At 33.7% G+C, this 23285-nt stretch overlaps 1 protein-coding gene across 1 annotated transcript in view; it reads right to left on the bottom strand.

Annotated features, from left to right (window-relative positions):
• Nucleotides 1-23176: 23176 nt before the first annotated feature.
• LOC111642007 (zinc finger BED domain-containing protein 4-like) overlaps nucleotides 23177-23285 on the bottom strand; it is a 7342-nt gene continuing 7233 nt past the window's right edge. Inside the window, exon 4 of the mRNA XM_023388263.1 lies at nucleotides 23177-23194. Coding sequence (XP_023244031.1) covers nucleotides 23177-23194 — 18 coding nt within the window. The remainder of the gene's footprint in view (nucleotides 23195-23285) is intronic.

Consider the following 23285-nt stretch of genomic DNA (forward strand, 5'->3'; position numbering starts at 1 on the left):
AATAATCATATGAAACTTAAGTGATTTCGCAAGATCTTGTGCTTTAGCAATTCTTATTGGCTATTTCCCCATGAATCTTACATATAAAATCACTGAGGCTTTTAAAATAGATAACTACAAAATCGATTATAGCTTGCTCTTTCTTTTAATTTGTGTGTAAGGTATAAAATTTTTATATATGAATGCTTCGGAAATGTTTACTTATTTATTTATTAATTTTTTTATCAGTGTTTATTTAAAAAAAATGGTTTTTTAAACTTGTTCTTCGCCTATTCATTGCAAAAAATGATAGCTTTAGTCTGAAAACACTAACACCAGCGATTCATTTTTAAAGATACTTCTCAAATAATCTATGATTAGTAGAGGAGAAGGTGGTATTATGGAACCCCAATTACATTTTAGTGAATTGTAAACAAAGTATCATAACTACACCCACATTTTTTGTGCGAAAAGTACTGGTAACTAGTAAACTAAATGTTTCTAATTGGATTTTTCGCTAGTGTAATTATAAGTATGGTTTTTGAAGGCTTTTGTACAAAAAGTCCGAAAGTAGGCTTAGAGAAAATCATATGGTAATATGGAACCTTACTGTATATTTTCAAAAAAATGCTTTAATGTAGCCAAAAACAAATAGGAAAGGACAAAAAATGTTAAATAATTACAAAATTATTTACTGCAATGTATTTTATCGCAAAAATGCTTTTATAATAGAAAAATATGACCTCCATCAACAATATATATTCCAGCAGCTCTTTTCGATATTTTCAGACTTTCTACCTAGTGTCTTTTTCCCAAATTGCTCCGGACGAATGTCTGATTGCAAAGAGAGAGTTCGGAGGAGTTGAGTTCCATATTACTGTAAAAGCACCAAAGGGGCCCGTATTTCACGCATCGCCATCTTGAATTAACTTATGTCTGTCGAGACCAAAATTTAAAAAACGTGAACATCACACAGATTAATATGTACCCCTAAGTCTCTGGAACGGAATACATGCACCAGTGAACCTACAACTACGCGATTTATATTTTAAAAATAATTAAATTCACTTAGCATTCAAAACTTGTGAATTTTGAAAAAAACAAATTTGCTGATTAAATACGGACAACCGTTTAACTGAAGTAAAACGGGTTTTCCCCTTGCTATGGATGTCTGCCTAGTTCAGTTCATCCGCATTCCGCTACAGTTCGCCTTTATTATCAGTTCGAAATGGGGGTGTTCCATAATACCACCTTCTCTTCTATTAATTACTGGTTAATTGAATATTGAATTATGACTTTTTGATACAGTTAACGATGCAACAAGTCAAGTTGGATTGATAAAATATAAAATCAATTTTTTGTTTAGATAAACCCTTTTCGGTATTATTCAACTTTTTAAATTATATAGTTTCTCAGGATCGAATTCAGATTTCGTAAAGTATATGAAGTAAAACAAGTAATATAAATAAATCTCTTATTATAACTTAAATCTCACAATTCGTATCTGACAGAGACTTGTTTCATCCACCAGTGTTCGAGTGAATAAAACGGTGGATTTAGTGTTTTGTTAGCACAATGTTGCTGTTGAGAACATATCATACAGGAACACTTTAAAGGCTGTTATACACGGTAAGGAAATCCTTTGAGGATTAACCGTGATTTTTTTTTTCTATCTATCCATTTTTAAATAAAAATAATTCTTTATACGTTGGGAGATATTTTAATAAGTTTTGTAAATTACTATGTTCGATCCAGCCAGTTATATCCGAGTTTTTTCGTCTGTTAAGCACATCCTTTGAGGATTTCCTTACCGTGTATACCAGCCTTAAGAGGAAAAAGGTTGCTTTATTGGCTTGGACGGATATGCATTTCGGGCTTAATGCCCCTCTTCAGTCCTATTATTATTACATAATTATCAAATTGGTTACAGGTATCAAAATTTATAGAATTCATTTAAATAATTAGTATACGCGTACAGTGATTTATATGATAAAATACAATTACCTGAGATAGTGACCATTAAGCTGGTATGACACATGAGATATATATACACATATTTAAAAAGGGTCCCCCCTTTTTAAATGGAATGAGCATATAGTGCTATCGGTTCAATATACAGGCACCTGAGGATAGTTTAATGTGTGTTAAATTAAAAGGTGGTATGCAAAAAAACTAAAAAAGTATATATTAAAAAGGTGTAATTTATAAAAAGAATAACGTAATACCTGTAGGATGTGACAAAAACAGGAGAGATGTGTAGAGAACAGGCCTGATGGGAGATGTTACAAAGAAGTGAGTGATCCTTGTAACATATACAGAGGTTGGTGAGAATTGCACAGTGGGGGTTAAGGTGGGAGAACGGTAGGTCAACTTAATGGGCTTTGCTACTTAGGAAAGGCTGCCAGATGTCATTTATGACAGCTCCAGTATTTAAGTTCATTCTGTGTTTCTTTAGTTTTAATAATTTCAACATGTTCGTAGAATTTCCTTTTAATAATGTTTTTTTCTCTTTTAAGTATTTTGATGCTGTCGGGGAGATCTCGCAGCCAGTTTGGTTGCAATGAGCGGCAACTGCAGAGTGGTTTTACTGGATTTAGTGTTTATATGTTCCTTGCCACACGGTGTTTCTCGGATTTACTTCACGTTTGTAACACTAAAATAGGAGCCAGATTCCTTTAGAAATTTCTCGCTGGAGACCTCCCACTTCGGCAGATCTCTTACGTGTAGTGTTGTCTTATACAGATAAGCCAAACAAACCAAACGTATAGAAGAATAAAAAGAAGCAGAACACATGTAATGGAAGAAAATTTTTTAATTATTACTCCTTTGATTTCAGTTATTTTTTTAATTCGTTTACTAAAAGCGCTAATTGTTTTATTTCAATAAGATTTGTTAACTTAGCCTGATTTTTAAATTTAACTCTTTATAAGTACCCTGATATAAAGCTACCTCGTATATCAGGTAGCTTTGAATCTGAGATCGTGGTGTAGATTTTACAAATACGTGAGCCGTTCACAGCCCAGCACACGTATTTGTAAAATCTAAGTGACTCGTACAACATGGAATTCATATAAAACGGAATTATCAACAGTGTTATAGGGGGGTCGACTGTATACAGCTGGTATAGAAATGATATGTCTGTCTATGATTGATTTGTCAACTCTTATATAACTACAGGTAAACAATTCGTTATAACTCTGTCATAGTATTATAAAACGACACTAAATAATGTTAATTTTCTTTTCTAGTATTATAGTTGCGACGAGTAGATGAGAAATCAAATAGAATTTACCAAATTAACCTTCTTGTATTTAGCACCGAATTTCCTGATACAAGTCAAACAAAAGACCGAATGGATAATTGTGTAAGAACATTGGAATGTGAATTCGAGGTAAATGTCGTATAGATAAAACTTTTAAGAGTATTTTATGTTCCAAAACTCATTTTTTTCTAGTTTCTGTCCTGATGAAATTGTTTCTAGAAAATCCCCCCTAAAAACTGTTTGTAGAAACTACAAATTTTCGGCTATATGATATATATTTGTTATTTTTGTATATGTATTAATAAGTACACCGAACTCAGTGAATATGTACAGCACACATGAAAAATTTACTATGTGCGTAGACCTTTATCGTACTGCTGACATCCCACATCTTTTAATCGGATATTTTGTGTTAAGTTCTACCGCTTACTCCAGTTAGTGATGAAACTTGACACACGTAACACATCAAACCGATGCAATATTCACATCATGTGTGCTTTAACAACATTGGACAGAACGTATAATAACTGAAATATTTTAAACGAAAAAGAAACTATGAAAAATATTAACAATTAATGATTTATTATTTGTTCAGGTGCAGTGTAAAAACTTTCGAAATTGCCATCATTTTTACTCAAGCCTTAGACATATTGTAAACGAAAATGGCAAATTTACTAAATTTATTTACTACTCTAGACTAACATCTTACCGAGCGCCGTGACTTCTTTTTAAAATATAAATATAAATTTATGATAGTACAACATCTTATAAATGTTCACTGTTATTACATGTGGTAAAGTACAATTGATATTTATAGAAACAAAATAACAGTGATCTTGCCTTTTAATGATTTAAATTTATTAAAAATATGTAGGAGTAATGGAAAGTTCACTTCGAAACAAGTTTTTTTTTTGAATTTAGGAAAATGAATCGTTTGGTCAAAGATTCATTTGACATAAATTCTTTATATTCTGTGGACATCCAGAGGTGTTAATTACAGCTAATTATAATTAGCTGTAATTAATAGGATAATTATCCTATTAATTATAATTCGAACCAAAACCTGGATTTCCCATCAGAAATTTCCTGTTCGCTCGCCGAGTGAAAAGATAAAAACCTATCAAATAGCCTTCTGAATCAACAATCATTTCGAAGTTTGTATTTATGTTACAATTTTAATAAAAACGTTCGATTACTAATTATGGAAACTGTCAAACAGACGGAATTATGAGGTAAGACGAGTAACAATAACCGATAGAAAATATCCATAAATCGTCGAAACATCCGATTTTTTACAGTCCGTATCAGCCAAACCCGGACCCCGCTCGAACTTAGAACACATTAAATCAAAGTCACCTGAGACAATTCTCACGCGGAACGCGTATAAAAAGGGGTCGCATTCGATCATCGGGGCACACATATTTCGAGGAACCATACACGACGTTCCACCCGCCGATACCTACATTGTCAAGTTCGTCTCCTTTCGACACCCTGCCTTAGATCGCTGACAGTCCAGCAGACGACGCATGAGAGGATCTTGGAACTCAAGCGTCATCTAGAGGTATTAACTTTGAACAGTTTATGTAAACTCTGTCCCTCTCGGTCAATTAGTCTACGGCTTTAATATCTATCTGATACAGTGGTATAGACTGAATAGAAATAATACCGGCACATGTTACCTAAGAAAGATAGACTAACCAGTAGTGTAGTAGCTTATTGTATCATATGCTTTGTTAGTTTATTATAAATTTTTGTTCTTTGTTAACCTGTCACCTTGTCTTATTTTGGAGAACGGACCTTTCGGCTTATTCTCTCCCTGGTCACTCGGATCCCTCCATCCAGTGACGCTTGAGCAAGGATTTACCATCTTCGACGCCGAACGAAGGGCTTAGAACTGTTACCCCCTGAGCCCTCGGCTTCTCACAATTCTGTTTGAAATCAAGCATGGAAACAATTCGTCTAATGCAGGCAGAGTGTAACATCTTTTAAGTAATATCCGGTTGGTATAAACTCTTACAATATTGTTGAGGAACTTAGAAGTATATTTTATTGACAAATTTAAAAATCTGAAGTCTCACGTTATCTAATACAGGAATACCTGCTAATATGTAAGATGACTTTGATGCAGATATTTTTGAACTATAATTTATTAATTTTAAATTTGATTTTGAAATTATAAAAGTGGGAAAATGTTAATTTACTAACACGAACTTTTCATTCGAATAAACTGCAGGTGACACAATTGAGTTCGAATTAAAAAGAGAATTTTATATTGATTTAAATAGGATCAGACAGGGAGTGGCTTCCAGTTCGTTGAGTCAAACTCTAAAGAACAAAAGGATTACGTAAACTTTTTGTATAATTTTACATATTCAAATAACAATTTTGTAACTGAAGTTTTTTAGTTACTGCCCCATGAAAAGGAAGGACTTGAGATTGTCAAAAAACTATATCGATGTCATCTACTCTACGTAGAATATATTTAATAAAATGTTTAGAATTTTGAAATATACTTCAGATATTTTTGCCCAGTGGGTACTAAAAGAACCTGTTTTTTCTCATATCTATCATGAATTAGGAAGCCCATGAGGACTACAGTCAGAAATCTCAAAGTGATAATGTATAAGAAATATTTTATGGTTGGCTAACCCGGATTCGATTCCGTGCTAGACAACCATTTCCAGAGCAACAATCTGGAGCCATCACCGCCTCGACTAACCGCTCGTCACGCTCGTAAGACAATTGAAATTCTTTAGTCCTGTTTAATGGCATTATATAATAAAAATCAAACAGGATTGTTTGTAATTACTTAAAGTAAAAGCTAAAAATTTTTCATTATTAAATTATGAATTTTGTTTTACATAAAATATACTACAGGAAACACATTATTATATCATTATAACGAGGAAAAGTACCTATAAAACGAATTATGGTTAAGCTGCCAACTTCTCTTTTTACTATAAAATTGATATAATGTCTTGTTTTGTTCCAAGTTCTTAATTAAATTTAACATGTATGATTTATTTGGCTTAATAGAGATAAAACTATATAGAATGAATTTTTAAGTTATGCAAAGTAAAAATATGAACAGAGAATAATGTAAATATACTTGAAATGAAAATTTTTTTGTATGGTAAATTTACTGTAGCAGCGTAACATAAATTCTTCTGTAATGCATACTTAATTTATTTATTCATTAGCGTGAAAATTATTGAATATAAAATGCAAATTTATTCTTGTCTATATTTAGAATTCTAAAATGAATTTTATTAATTTTTTTATTGATTGATGAATTAATACAGTGCAATACTTGAACTAATTGTCAAGATGACGCACTTCTAGGATGACTTCAATGGAAAACTGGCTCCTATTTAAATGTTAGACAACTGCAAAAACAAAGAAAATTCGATGAATCTAGTCCATTGATCACATGTAAATGGCTTTTATTTCTTTACATTAAAAGTATTAATATTAGTATTATTATTATTCACTCCTGTATTCTCGAGATTTCATATGTTTAAGAAGAAAAATGAATAGTTATCCGAATGGCATCCAAATGTAGAATTCAGGTTCTAACAGTAGTCTACGTAAAATGGTTCGTTATTTTTTATTACTTCGTCATTGTTGTTAGTTGTTACTATTTTGTCATTATTAACCGCTTTCTTATAGTTTATTAAATAATTCAAAATAGAAATTATTCTTCTATACATAATAGCTACATTCGAGAATAACGAGGTGTAGGTTATAATGTTTATCATATATAAATCATTTACAGTTACTAATGATTCGTTTCGATATGCATTCACAACTATTTCCTTATCTAATTATGGCACCCTCAACTTTGTAACTTTTATTTTTTATTAATTATTTTGTCAATACTTCCCTGACTTCTTTGTCAATGTACACTTTTCGTACTTTTAGTAATACACGTAATAAGTGTTCACTACATTTTGTGGCAGCGTAGTTTTGCTGCAGCACCCCTATTGAAAACCACAGAGTTAAAAGTTTTCTTAAAATTATTCAATAATAAACGATATAAAATCACGAATACTATGGAGAGTCAACAGAATGAGACAATAATTTTCCTTCTTTCCTTAAATGCAGCATCACAAATTCTGGGATTAAATATACTCAGGAATCGATACTCTAAAATGTCCCAAATTAGACATTTCGAATTATATTCAAATCTGATCGAACATATTCTTCTCCTAAATAATTTTGCTTTCCTCACGACGATATTTTCTGATAAATTTATTTGCGGAGATTTTTTTAATATGTTTGTTGATTTTAAACCTATCATGCAGGTGTTTATCATTGGAATGATAACAATTTGGACTTTGCAGTTCACTTATCTCAAGCGAGTCAGTTTAGAGTTTTCAAATACTAAATACTCATATGAAACAGATAAAGATTTAGCCACTTTGATTGAATTTCGCTATGGATTGTTCTTAGCAATTATAGCTCTTTTGCAAATACTAATAGTCCTTCTGCTCGATTTATTTTTATATATGACGATGGAAAGAGCAACAGAAATCGAATACTTAATATGTAATATTGACATGGCAGTATTGTCTATTCTATTGATAAGTCAGGTCGTTTATGTAATGTTTTTTTCTTTTTAATTGTTTTTCTATTCTCTTTCATGGATTTACTACATTGTCAAAAAAACTCGACGATATTATTCGTGGAAAAAGTAATGTAAAGGATTCGATTGAAAATTTTATTGTAGAATACACAGAATTAATGGAAGACATTCAGATCATTAACAATAAATTTGAAATGCTGTTTGCTATAATGTATTGTTATAATCTATATGGATTTAGTATCCTTATAACAATAGTTGTGTTTTACGATTTACCCAAAGAATTCGAAATTGGTGCAGTAATCATTATTCCATGTATGATGTGTGAATATATGATGATTGCCTTTGGATTGTCTAGATTGACATCTTCGGTAAAGCTTCGTTATTATCTGTATTATAAATTATTATATATGTCTTGACGAATGATTAATGTTATATTTTAGCTTTATGGAAACTTCAACAACATCGATAGATTCTTTGCATCAAGATTTTCTCTTGTATTCAAACTGAAGGTAAAATTTTTATATGTATACGTCTGAAGATTAGAAATATATTTTGATATTTTCTAAATTGTTTCGTAAACAGATGCTGAATTTCATGAAGAGATTCGGGAAAACTCCGATTGGAATATCTGTGGGTGGATTTTTTCGAGTCAAACGTAATTTTCCGATTAAAGTATGATATATTTACATTAAAATATTTTCTTAATTGTTTCTTTCTAATACAGTTCGTCGTTTTCACTTTTAGATGTTGAGTAGTCTGTATTCTATCCTGAATGCTTTTATCGAATTAGGAAAGACGAGAAAGCGTACAGAATGCAGTTCACTTCATTTTGCCAACGAAAGCAATGTTAGGAACCTATCAGAATATTGATGACGTGTGTAAATATATAAATATAATTGTAGAGACATCTGCAAATTTTCTACATTTAGCAAAAATGATATGTATACCAGGGGTTACTAAACTTTTTTTCTCTGCGGGCCGGATAGCTAAGAGAGTGATGAGCGCGGGCCGCATAACAACTCTGTTTAATACAGTACACTGAATACACGAAAAACAAAGACAACCAACATGTTTATTTATCAATACGCAAACACGATCGCTGCAGCAAGCTCGTAATCACTTTTCTTAGAAACTATATTGTATGTAGTAATTACACAAAAAGCGCTGTGATATCCAAATTCGCAAATACTCGCCGAGTTTTTTATTTCACTGATTTTTCTAAAAATTATCTTACTGCCATATGCAAAAATCAGACTGAAGTAATTTTGTTATTTTTACTTATACTTATTTTAATACTTTTTACATAGTAAGTTTATCTATAATATATGATATTGCCATACAAATAATTATACTGTATTATAGTTTATTTGCGGCAGCGGGCCGGATGAATTGACCTCGCGTTCAGTAGTTTGGTGATCCCTGATATTTACCATCGAAATTTATTTTAAAGGAATATGTAATTTTTACTCGTTTTAAAACAAAGCAAATATGACAGCCGCTAGATTAGTTAAGACGTTAGTCTTCTACCATTCTGAGGATTCCGAATTCGAATACTAGAATATTTCTGAGGATGTTCTATTCCAGATATGTTGGGCCTCGTCTTTCACTTCACAGGTGACCTAGACGCACCTACGTTGATTATGAAGAAATTCTTCTTACTGTCATAGGGCGGAAAAACACTAAAATAAAACAATCTAAAGGGAATGCCATAAATATAAAGCTGAGCAATTTTTAGTAAATAAGTCTGTTTCCTGATGAACGTGGTTTCGACGACAACGCACAATGATTTGCAAAGAAAAAAATTCAGAAAATACATTGCATATTTCATTATTATTCGATTATTACAAACATTTGGGTTACCTCTTTATATAATTGTGAAAAGTGTGCACACTTTTAAGTTCATTTATAACTGGATTTTCAATATTTAATTATTGGGTAGTTTCACAATTAGATTTTACTAAACATTTAATTAAATTTCCTCAATGTCCATTTTTTTTATTAATATGTAAATTTTCGACTATAAATTCGTATCTTCTATTATCAGGACTTATTATACTGGTTTTACAGATAATATTACAAAGATTAACAGAAAACAATTTTTATTTTATTTCGTATACCTGGACACATACACAGTTTTGCGTTTCGGACATATTCGTCCCTCCTCAGCAGGTATTTATATATGTTCTATAAAACAATAAAATTTTTATTAAAATTTACATTTTAAAAATTTCCGACAAAATTATTTAATGAAATTCTTACAATTTTCCAGTTTTCTTTAATTTTTTGCTCTACTGGATATTCAAGTTTTATCAACAAGATCACAATTACTATTATTTTAAACCTATATTAAATTAAATTCTATTAACATTATTTCATTTTTATACATTTGTTTTTTGTTATTACAACTTACATTTGTTCTCTTTCTGTTTGCCTCAAACCTCGTTTCCATTTCTTTCCATCGCTCTTTATATCTTTTGGACACACCCCTTTTTCTATGAATCTGAGCCATGATTGGTGGATTTCTCTACCATTATTGCTGTTTATTCTATTATTTTGTCTGATTATATAAATATGTTCATAAATAATAAATATAATCAGACAAAATAATAGAATAAACAGCAATAATGGTAGAGAAATCCACCAATCATGGCTCAGATTCATAGAAAAAGGGGTGTGTCCAAAAGATATAAAGAGCGATGGAAAGAAATGGAAACGAGGTTTGAGGCAAACAGAAAGAGAACAAATGTAAGTTGTAATAACAAAAAACAAATGTATAAAAATGAAATAATGTTAATAGAATTTAATTTAATATAGGTTTAAAATAATAGTAATTGTGATCTTGTTGATAAAACTTGAATATCCAGTAGAGCAAAAAATTAAAGAAAACTGGAAAATTGTAAGAATTTCATTAAATAATTTTGTCGGAAATTTTTAAAATGTAAATTTTAATAAAAATTTTATTGTTTTATAGAACATATATAAATACCTGCTGAGGAGGGACGAATATGTCCGAAACGCAAAACTGTGTATGTGTCCAGGTATACGAAATAAAATAAAAATTGTTTTCTGTTAATCTTTGTAATATTGTCTGTAAAACCAGTATAATAAGTACTGATAATAGAAGATACGAATTTATAGTCGAAAATTTACATATTTACTAAACATTGTTTATATATTTTAATTCATGACAATGACGAAACAAACGTTTTAATGGATAAATTTAGAAATAATTATAAGTTATAAACATATTATGAAGTATATGTAAAATGATTTAGGGGTTGTATAAATGTCGTAAACTATAACATTCAAGTAAAAAGACAATAGAGATATAAAATGATATCATAGTAAATATGCCTTATAGTATATTTCATTTGTAGTTGTATATAGAGTATTGGAAAATTATGGCAACATTTTGGAAGATGTAGATGTTCATAACAATGGAAAAAGCAGGGTTCTACACAGTATCTACGCGGGAGGATAAAAATAGTCAATTAGCACATATAGGCATCACACCGACATCCTTACAGGTTTGCTTAAGGAATATAAAGAGGCTATAAAATGAGGAAGAAAGAGGACGGCATTGGTCGAGAAAAGCACTGACGGTGCGATGAAATATTGTTCATTTTCTGCAAGAAATCAGCAAACAAGTTACCTGCTGATATTTTAAAAGAAAAGGTAATAAGGTTAATGAGTCAGAACTCTTTTCTAAACCACGAAAATGGTATCTGCAAATAAGTGAAGGAGGACCCAAGAAAACGACAAACTTAGATTAAGAAAAAATGTAGATGGAAGTTTAGATTAATTTATTTGATTTCAAATAATTTCAAATTTAATTGAATTCAAATTTAGTATTTTAATGTGATGACATTCGATTGTTATATTCCAAAAACTTTCCATCGAATGATATGTTTTGTATTCTAAACAATTTTTATTAACATGTTTGACTTAGATAATGGGACTTTCAAACGAAAACTATTTATGCTAGAAGCTTCTTCTACATGTTGTATTGTAGTATTTAGAATTTTGTTGTAACTGCACTGATTAAAGCAGTAAATGTCTGGTTTTCTTTAATTTCAGCATTTTTAAAAAATTTGTTATAATAATTATATTTATCAGAAACAGTAGAATTTTGTACTCTTTGAATAATGGCTGTTTCTTTTAGCTTTATACGAGAGTCAATATTTCATTAGATAAGCATTCCATGTTGGCTTAGTGGAGTATACTTAGGAACGAAATTTTCCTACAAATATTTTATGTAAAATTTTACTCAGGTGCACCGTATAATACGCATCTATTAATTTTTTGTGCGCAATTTATGTATGAAAATATAAATGTAAGTAATTGAGATTATTAAAAATTTAGGGTGTTCTTTATTATCGAACAGGGAGCAATTACAAAGTTGCAATAACTGTTTGAAAACATTGTAACGACATTTATTAATGTGTCTCGTCTTTAGTACTAAATAAACTTCTATACTATTATTAACAAAATACATAGAATATGGAAGTATTGTCTTATATTTTTGCATTCAGGCGCGTATTCACGAATGTGTCGTTAGTTATAACATAGTGCTATTGCGTGTCGTTAAGTACGACAAAATTATGATGTATCGTATCTTCGATTCACGAAGCTCATCCGAACACGATTTACTATTTACAACAAAATATCGGTGATCTGATTTCGATGGTATACAGTTTTGGTCCAATTGGAATATAGACCGGAAATTTTCGATGGAGCGAATTGTTTCGCAGTGAGTTCGATGATGAAATGATGAGTTAAAAAGAAGTGATTTTACTTTTACGAAATACAGACGTTGATAAATACAGTCGAAAAAAATTTTGGAAGGGAGGAGAATTTATAGCCAAATTACTCTTCGGGGAAAACGTAATTGTTGGAGATGACTAACGCTATTCACAACGCAATTTGGTGTATACGTAAAAGCATACATAAAATTCTAAAATTACAAAAGTGTTTCAAATAGAAAAGGCTAGAGGAATTTCTGTATAATCGATTATAACAATTTTCTTTATAATTTTAACATGATTAAGAGGTTTGTATGCTATACATGACATGTATGCCTTTCTTAACGAGATATCAGTTTCTCAATTAAAGTAAAAATCGCTTCTCTGGATATTTGATACTATTCTGAGAACTCACGGTGAGGAGCTGGAACAAGATCGTATCTCAGAACACCAAATGTGAGATCGGGTTTGCGAAGACCGTTCATTGAGTCTAGGATGGAAATATTTTCGTTTGTTTAAAGATCGTGAGATCCTTGTAATTCTTGACACCAGTTAGAATAATTATTTTAACTTTATTCTGCTTACTCGACATATTGTTCTTTTCTCGCGTGTTAGAACGCAGAGTCCGTCGATAGAGTGATTGTTGGAAGACTATGAATGATTCAGACAACCCAAAGTTAACATTAACAAAAAAGGGGAGTTTATTTCTACGTCTAAGTTATTTGAGAGCAGCAGAGAAAGTGAAATGTATACAAGCGTTTATATAAAAGTTGCGAGTTATGTCACCCTTCTGACACCTGACCAAAGTTCATAAACCGTGTTTTTAGTAAGTGTAGGGTGACAAGAATTCCAATAAAATTGCTACAAATAATACTGGCTACAAATTCCCCTTTTGGGGGAAGTTTCGTGGTTACATTTATTTTCATTTAATACGATGTTCATTTCACATTGATTCTGTCTAAACAGATTTTTAATTTAAGCGCGTTTAATGGTTTTGTCAAATTCTGCCGACATTTCTTCTGTTGGGATGTAGCCTATTTAATAACATTAGCTGACTTAACGTTTTCGTCTACATAGGATATTTTTCTTACTACATGTTTCGTTTTGTAGTTAGGACTTCCGTTGTTGATTAGCCTTGTGGCAGTTTGATTATCGCTATAAATCGTAGTTGCTTTGTTAGAACTTTTCTCTTCTAATTCATTTAGGGTCATTTTTAATCATGTCGATTCTTTCGTATCCTCGGTTAATGCTGTCAATTCACTTTCGCGTGTCGATAACGCCGTTTGGTTCTGCTTCTTGCATTTCCACGATAGGAGATTCTGTCCGAGTTGAAAAAGGTATCCGCTATTTGAACGTTGACCTACATTTCCGTTTTTCCAATAGCATCCGCGTATCCGATTAAGTTGCTGTTTTGGTCGCATTTGTATAAGATTCCCTTACTTTGGGTTCCTTTTAAGTATCGTATCAGTCGTTTCGCTGCTTGGATATGTATTTCCTTCGGATTTTGTGTGTACTGTGACAGTTCGCTGATCGGCTGACACAAATCGGGTCTCGTTGTCAAACTGATATACATCACACTTCCCAAAATTTCTTGGAAAAGCTTTTTATTTCCGCATGGCGATCCTTCGCTATCGTCTAACTTTTCGTTAGGATCCATTGGCGTGTCTACTGATTTACAATACTCCATTCTGAATTTTCGGAGTATCTCTTATTTGTCTCTGTTGCGTCAGTTTTATCCCATCTTCGGATTTCGTTATTTCGATTCCTAAAATGCATTTAAGGTCTCCCGGTTTAACTAAGTCGAAGTATTCCGCAATTTTTTCCATAGCTTCGCGTACGATTTGCTCATTCGAAGATATTATATCGTCAACGTGTAATCCTAAGTACTGTTTAGAACAGTGATGGGCAAACTTTTTAAAGAGCGGGCCAAAGGAAAAGAAGAAAACTTTAGGCGGGCCAATATAATTGTAACCTAGCGCTGCATCTGAAAATCCAGGTGGCGCTATAAAAACATGTGCAGGCCGTCCGCCATATTTCTTTTTCTCTCTTTCGGCTACGCTACGCACGACGAGTGGATGTTCTGTACCGAAGCATGCTTGTAACCGATCGAGCTTTTACTCAATAAGTGTAAAACAAAATTTTGTACATGATTGTAAATAAACTTTCATGGTGAGATATAAAGCTTCGGTTATTTTATATAATCAACGAACACTCAAGTTAAGTGGTGCATCAACCACCACAGCCTGTATTCTTTTTTACTCGTCAGATTAGGAATAATGTCGCGCGGGCCGGATAGAACATTTCAGGGGGCCGCATCTGGCCCGCGGGCCGTAGTTTGCCCATCACTGGTATAGAACGTTTCCATCTAGTTGATATTTAAATGCGCATGGATCAGCTTTTAATTGTTCGAACCCGTTTTGGTACAGGTGTTCGGTAATCGTCTTAACCATGCTCTTCCAGGCTGTTTTAAGCCGTAAATAGAGCGATTTAGTTGCATATTTTTGATTCGTCTCCTTTAATGAATCCCATCGGTTGTTCCATATATATGCATTTGTCCAAATTGCTGTGTAGATAGGCTGTTTTAACGTCGTATTGGCTTATTTTCCAATTATTTTGTGTTGCCATTACTAATAAGATTCTTAGCATTTCTAATTTCATCAAAGGTGAAAATGTTTCCTTGTAATTTATTCCATATTTTTGGCAACATCCCAGGGCTACCAGTCGGGCCTTTTTCATATTTATAGATACATCCGGATCCTTTTTGCTTTTGTATATCCATTTTGACTTTATAACATTAGTGTTTGGTTCTCGGTCTACTAGGTCCCATACTCTGTGTCCCATCAGTGATTGATATTCATCTTTCATAGCTTTCCCTCATGATTTACGTTCTCGACAAGTGATTGCTTCTTTGAAGGTATTTGGTGTAAAATCTTGTGTCATATTTACTACGTCTGTATCACTTTATTCGTCTGTATTAGAGAAATTTTCGTCGTAGTTCGGTCTGATTCCTTGTTGGATTTGCTCTCCGATTCTTTGTGATTTTCTAGGTATTTGAATGTGGGGGTCCTCATTTTCGGTAAGGTTGGGTTCTTCATTTGTGTGCATTTCGTCGTTGGGTCTATCATCATTCCCTATTCTTTCCATATCTACGGGTGTGGAATCATTGTTTTCATTCATATCGCCTAGATCTATTTCTGTCCAGGAATTTCTTTGTTTTTCTCTATTAGTTTTCCCGTCTGACCTGTTTAACAGTTCACTTCCTAATCGATATTCGATGAATTTAATGTCCCTGTTTTCCTCCATCTTATTTGTTTTTGGATCTTATACTCTGTAGGCTCGTCTGTTTTCGAGTATCCTACAAATATAACTGGTCTCGATTTCGACTCAAGTTTGTTCCGTTTTATCTTTGGAATTCACGCGTACGCTGGACATTCAAATACTCTTAAATGTGATGCTGTGTTTACTTCCGGAGAGTAGTTCCTCGGGGGATGCATTCTCTTCTAGTTTTGTGGGTGTGCAATTCTTTAGGTACGTCGCCGTTCGTGCAGCTTCAGCCCAAAACATTTTTGACAGTTTACTTTCGATGAGTAGAGCTCTCGTCGCTTCGAGAATTGTTCTGTTGGCCCTTTCGGCGATCCCGTTGCTTTGAGGTGAGTATGTTGTCGTTAATTGATGTTGTATTCCATGTTCGTTGCATATACGAATGAAGTCTAGGTTTACGTATTTAGTTCCGTTGTCTGTTCTGATGCGTTTTATTTTGTTGCACGTTTTGTTTTGCATCGTTCTTATGAAGAGATCTAGCATATCGGCTGTCTCATCCTTTGACATCAGGAAATTTGTGAATATTTTTCGGCTATAAGCGTCTACGATCGTCATCATCTATCTATCACCAGTGAGCGATTCGATAGGCATTTTTCCTACGAGATCTATATGGAGTAGTTCTAGAGAGTTTCATCTTATTACCCTTAGTTTCTTTGAAAAGGTTTCTAGTGTGTTTGGCTTGTATGCATATTTCGCATTGGGTCATCGTTGTCTCCTTGTAGTCGAGTCCTCTAAGCAAGTTTTGTCTTTTCATTATGTCGAGGTATGTTTCATTCACGTGTCCCAGTCTCCTATGCCATAGAAATTTTTCGTTTCTTTCGATCTCATCAGTGGTGACTCTTTTAGCGGAATTTCGTTCATCAGTTTTTAGAATAAAAAAGCCATTTCTTTGGGTTGCTTTGGTTATTTGTTCGTTGTTCTTGGATATGATTTTCTTTCCCGTTTTATCAAGAATGATTGTGTAGTCATCCTCAACCAATTTATTTACCGAGAGGAGGTGTCCATCCAGCTTTGGAACATATAGGACGTCTTTTAATACTATGGACATATTGTCTTCCATCACCGTTCCCTTTCCATTGGCATATATATGGTCTTTACTAGATACTCGAATACTTCGTGTATCTGGGTTTATATCCTTTATCCAGTTTTTATTTAATGTCATATGTGACTTAGCAGGGGAGTCGATTACGCATTCTTCTTCTTTGTCTTTGTTAGCTCTTTCATCTGGCGTGAACCAAGCTCTTTCCGGAGTAGGCTTAGCATCGACGTATCCGACTTTGGTTTCTGATTTCTCACTTCCAGTTTTTGTACCGACGTCACGCGTGCGATCGGTCTTCTGTTCGTATTTCTGGGTTTTCTGGATTATACCAGCATGTTGAGGATTTGTGTCTGAATTTTCCACAAGTGAAACATCTTTTCTCTTTTACGTATTTGCCCTTTTGGGATCTTGAACGAAAAGCCGATTCGCGTTCGTTGTATCGCGAGGTGCCTGTTCTATCTTCTTCCTTTTGGAAAGCGTATTCTAGGTCGTTCAACGTCGTATCCTTTATGCTTCCGAATTTTCGGGCGATATCATGATGTTTAGAGGGCAGTCCGTCGGTTATTAAAGTTACCAATGACGTTTCTCCCATTCCTAAATTTATCATTTTGGCTTCTTCATTTAGTTCGCGAACCCTTCTGATATATTCATTTTAGTTTTCGTCCCTCTCCATTTTTAATTTCGAGAGCTTTGATCGACACATTTTTCGCTTCGTGTCTAATCGACCTTCGTATCTTCGTTCCACAGGTAGGTCTTCCCAAACATCGCGTGCAACGTTAGATTGAAAATTAGACTAACCTCGTGTTTTTCCATTGTGCATGTGATGATTCCAAGAGCTTTCTTTCTGTCACAGGCTGCCTTGTCTTCGGGATTGGCTGTTCCTCCAGGAATTTCTGGTCTGGGTCTTTCGAGTACGTGCATCAGATCTTGACCTTCTAAGAGATTCTTTGTTGTATATTTCCATATTAGGTAGTTCGATCCATTTAACTTGGGTATCGAGCTCAGTCCTTTAGCTTTCTCAGCCATCTTTCTTCTGTTCTCTCAGTACCTTTCTTCGGAAGCCTTAGTCGAAAACTTAGGAGATCACTTGAGTGACTTATTTCTTAAACGTTTTCTGGGTTTTCTGTGTTTCCTGGGCCCATAACCGATTGTTGGAAAAGTATGAATGATTCAGACAATCCAAAGTTAACATTAACAAAAAAGGAGAGTTTATTTCTCCGTCTAAGCCATTTGAGAGCAGCAGAGAAAGTGAAGTTTATACAAGCGTTTATATAAAAGTTGAGAGTTATGTCACCCTTCTGACACCTGACCAAAGTTCACATACCATTTTTTTTAGTAAGTGTAGGGTGATAAGTATTCCACGAAACTTGCTACAAATAAGATTGGCTACAGTGACCGATATTTAAAAAATTGTTTTGTTTAACATACTGCTTACGAAACTGGAGTGTTTCTGTATCTAATAAAACAAACAATGTCATTATAGCTTTAGTAGAACCGAAGATGTTCAAAATTGTGATTTATGACAATGGAGTGTCAAGTTACACCTGCTGTCCTGGATTCGGCTTCCCCGTGTGATACATGCTCTTTATTTTTTTATTATTTTAAATGTTTAAAATTTAATAAATGTTCTCAATATAATTACATAGATTGGTTTTTGTTTAGGTGATATTATCTGGCTGTACACCAACAAATAAGTTCACATCTAGACATAAATAATCTCGCCAAACTCCACATCTGTATAGTAAGTCTATGGGAGACTTTTTTTTTGCCGTTAATTGGCTTTAAAGTTCTTGTTTATACGCATTTACTCTCTACTTAGTCATTTCTATCAATATCAACCAATGAGCGTTTTTCTCAGAACCATCAGTTTAGGATTTCCCTGTGAAGAATCTCTTTCAAAGCCACGTGATCTAAGTCAGAACGTTAACAAATATTGAGAAATAGCTGTTTTCTTCCTTTTTGTTGTTGTAATTTACTAGTTTTCGTGTTATTTGACTTTATTTAAACCAAAATATTTCTTGTCCAAAGCTTTCAGTCAAAAAATTTACTGGAAAACTCATTACTTCCGGATGTCGCGTAATCGCATGAAAAATTATGTAATCCGTTATTATGGTCTATTATTGTAAAAATCGTTGAAAAAATATGTAAAAAGTGTCAAATATTCACTATTTGAAATAGAAAAATAAGTTTACATGTTGAGTTATTTTCGCATTCTAGGATATCAAATTAGATTGTGCCCTTTCGTATCGCGATATATGTCACAATGATAGGCTGAAATTACCAAACTATATATTTTTCGTTTTAATGTTTGTTATAGCGTTTGATTTATATAACTACAAATTCTTTATTCGTCTACTGTACACAATTTAAAAAAAAAATTTAAATGTTTTAGATTGGTCACTCGATGCGATAAATCTTTGTAAATATAAATGAAATACTACAATATATTATAATAGAAGGATTAGATGTACGAAATAATCTAATAATCTTAATCGTTATTGTTATTTTTTGCCCGGGCAGTGCCGAGCTCGTCTACTAGTGTTATTAATAACTTTCAACTAACTTGTAAGTCGTACCCAGTAAAGCTAAAATATATTTTTATGAGTAAGTAGGAAAGAATGTTTGGAAATGTTAAAAAGTATTCTTTTGTACGAGAATTTATGAGAACCTGGGGCACCCATTGGTGAATTGAAAATCCACGAGAGACTCCCACTAACATGAGCTTTTTTACCCATTTTCAATTGTATTTATTATTATCAGAAACTTTGTTATTTACATAACCTAAAAGTTACATACCTAACAGTTATATACAGAATATATAACTGTTAGGTATAGTAAAATGTTTCTTATTATTTTTATTCTTCCAACTTTACGTAGGAAATTTAGTGTATAAAATCACAATACTAATTACAATTGCACAATTAAAGACGAACAAAACCAAACAAACATTAATTAACATTTTCGATATTTTTAAAGTGTTTATTTTTAAACGAATAATCATACAGAAATAAGTAAAGTAAAAGAAGAATTATTTATTACTAGCTGTACCCGGCCACGCGTTCCTGTGTCTCAAAATGTATCTATTATAAATGTATAACACACCCCTGCGGAGAGAATTCCGAAAAACCTTCTTAGTGTACATTCTTTTGACGTACCCTGTTAAAGCACAACCAAAACCGCAAAAAAACCGCATCTAAAATAGTATAATAGAAGCCGAGTTCTTCACGATCAGCCTTAATCTGTCCCTCTCCGCTGCGGGGAGGGGAATTTCAACATCTATATAATGTAAAAACGCGTGTATTCGAATGCAACGTTGTGTCAAAATTTTAAAGCAATCGATTAAGAACTTTCGGGGATTTAAGATTTTGAACAAACGAACATTTAGATTTTTATTTATATAGATTTAGTATTAGATAAATATGCTTGTATTAGACATGAGATGTTTCTCAATTTTCCGAGGATGATTCTGTCAATAGAGCAATTATAAGTTCATCCCCTTCAGATAAACACTTCAGAGGAGCAGCTCGAAGAGTCACGTTCTGATGTATCGGGAATTTTGTTTATTTCGTAGCTAAAATTTGAATTATTGGACGAAATCTCCTGAAAGATTCCATTTCTTTCCATTTTGATTAAATCATATGTTCCTTTAGTAATGACATTTTCGTATGCACTTTCTGTCCATATGTGTACTTTTTGCGCTTTTTCTTTATTAAAACGTCTACCGATCTTAAATTAAATGTCCTTTATCATTTATATTATCTAATTTCTCTTGCCTGTCTCTCTAGCATTTGGCAATTTGTACTGTCTTCTATGAATCCCATTCGTTATTATATGGAATTTAGCTAAGAATATCTTCATTCTGAATTAAAACCCTAACGAAAATTTATTAAGTTTAATAAAAGTCACAGTTAATCCCGTGTGACGTAATATTTAATTTCGTTTTAAATATCTAACACCAAATTTACATTAAGTTTAATGTTGTTGCTTTCATCTATTTACAGTACTTTCAGAACATGCGAAAGTGCAAAACGTACAGAAACATCTGTTGAATTTCATGAAAGTGTTTGAAGTGAAAATAACTTAATATTATTTTTACAACTATAAATTTTAAAAATAACCCTAATTAACATTTCAAATAATTTATTAAAAATTGAAACTTGAATTTTTCTACGATTTTTTAAATATCTACTGCTTAATATACAAGGTAAGATGGATGGATGGCGCACATGCTAGAACTTCACCTGTATTTCGAAATAATGAAAAAATACAATATAGTGAGCCAAAGAACATGTTTGAACATCTGAATAGAGGAATTCATAATCAGGAGCGATGAGAAATATATATCACTATTTGTTAGTAATGGATTAAAGTTTACCATGTGAAGAGAAAAAGAAATTTAAAGGCAAAGTACCCAGTGCATTATTTGTAGGGTATAGTGTATTCAGAAATATGTAAAGGGTTACAGGAAAGAAACAACGCACCTATTAAATTTCTACTACAGGTAACCCCCGTATAACACGGGAGTTACGTTCCAAAAAATTGCCCGTGTTATACGAAACAAATGTGAGAAATAGACCGAGTTAATTAAAAATAAAATGTTTAATATTAAACAATCACTTATTATTAACATCGAAACTCTCAGTTTTTCTTTGTGTTAAAATTCTCCCTGGGAGGAAATCTATCCTTCCGTGCCCCGGAGTGACTTCCTTTCCCAACGGAACCCGAAACTGAATCACCCGGACATCTTTTAAAAAAATCTACGATTGGTGAAACCCGGCCACGAGACCCGAAGGTATAAAAGACCAGGTGCCGCACGGAAGGGGGGTTCGATTTCGTTTACCCAGATCCAGGACGCCACCCGACCGCCACGCCGACGAACCCTGGGACGCTCCCGAGAAACGACCGCATACCTACCCGATCAGGAGCCTCGATCCGAGTAACCCTTCAAGCAAGACATAGACCGAAAGTTCATCCGAGGTATGACCCGATATTGTACACTCTCTCTCGGCGCGGTCCCTTCGAAAAACGCGCAAGTAGTTAGTCATTGTATGATAGGATTAGGTTGTCTGAATAAATGTTTGTTTGTTTATTAAAAGGTCGTCTTTATTTCGGGTATCGTTAACGCTTTACCGTCGACCCCTCTCACTTCCTCCACTCGACCTGACAAAAGAATCCCGACTGTACGGGATAGAAAAAGCACTTTCTAAGCCATCCACTGACCAGTGGGCAGTTGTCACCCAACTGTTGCCTATCAAAAAGAGGTACGACCTCGTCCTACCTCAGGCTACCCACAAATTGGTTTTTCAGGAGTGGGGTTCGACTTTCTCGAGATATCGGTAAAGCAGGAAAAAGCGATATTCGAGGTAAAGGAGCGATTATAGTCGAATTAGGGACTGGTAGATTAGGAGAATTGCTAGAAGAGGTATAAGAGATAGATTTAGGACTAGGAGACATGATGGAGGGCGATCCACAACCAGCGGCTGCGGCAGAAAACCCTAATCCTAATCCAAATCCAAATCCTACTCCAAGCCCAATCACCTTGGGAGGTCTGGGAGGAATAATTCCCTTATTGCCAGTATTCTCCGGAGAAGCGGGAGGTCTCCGAGTAACAGATTTTTTTGATTCATTGGCCGATGTCACGAAAGTAGCGGCATGGTCCAAAGCGCAAATGTTGGCGGTGGCCAAGTTAAAACTTACCGGGATAGCTCGGGAGTTTGTACGAAAGGATCGTAGAATTAAGGAGGTAGATGATTTTGAGGAATTTAAACGAATAATGTTAACCCGATTCGACAAAGAGCCCTTTTCGTTCCGATTAAATAGATTTTATACGTGCGTACAAAGGAAAGATGAGGACGTACAAACGTACGCTGCTAGGCTTCAAGCGTTAGCTATGGAGATTGAGATTACGCCGGAACCCGGAGCAGATGACGCTGAAACGGCAATGATTCAGAGAATTCAGCGAAAGGAACTAGACGAACGATTAAAAGTACAATTCCTAAACGGCGTTGATATTCGAATCCGACAACGTATCATGTCCAGGGAGCCAGTTACATTTGATGATGCGTTAGAAGCGGCGATTAGCGAGGAATCAATTGAGGAACTTACCGCACATCCCCGTGGGATCATGCGCACTGTTAGGGAAAGCGAGAGATCACCGGATTTCCGCTCTAGAGACAATTTGGAGCAATTAACCACCGCGATGGAGGAACTTAAGGCCAGAATGGATAGGTTAACACGAGGATCATCCTTTAATAATGCAAGAAACCCTATAGTACGACAAAATAATCGTGGAAATTATAATAATCCACCTTTCCGGCGAAACGAATATCATCCGGCTGCACCCACTCACCGATTAGA

Source organism: Centruroides sculpturatus, unplaced genomic scaffold (genome assembly GCF_000671375.1).
Source record: "Centruroides sculpturatus isolate CEXI.00-Female unplaced genomic scaffold, Cexi_2.0 scaffold1579, whole genome shotgun sequence".
NCBI lineage: Eukaryota > Metazoa > Arthropoda > Arachnida > Scorpiones > Buthidae > Centruroides > Centruroides sculpturatus.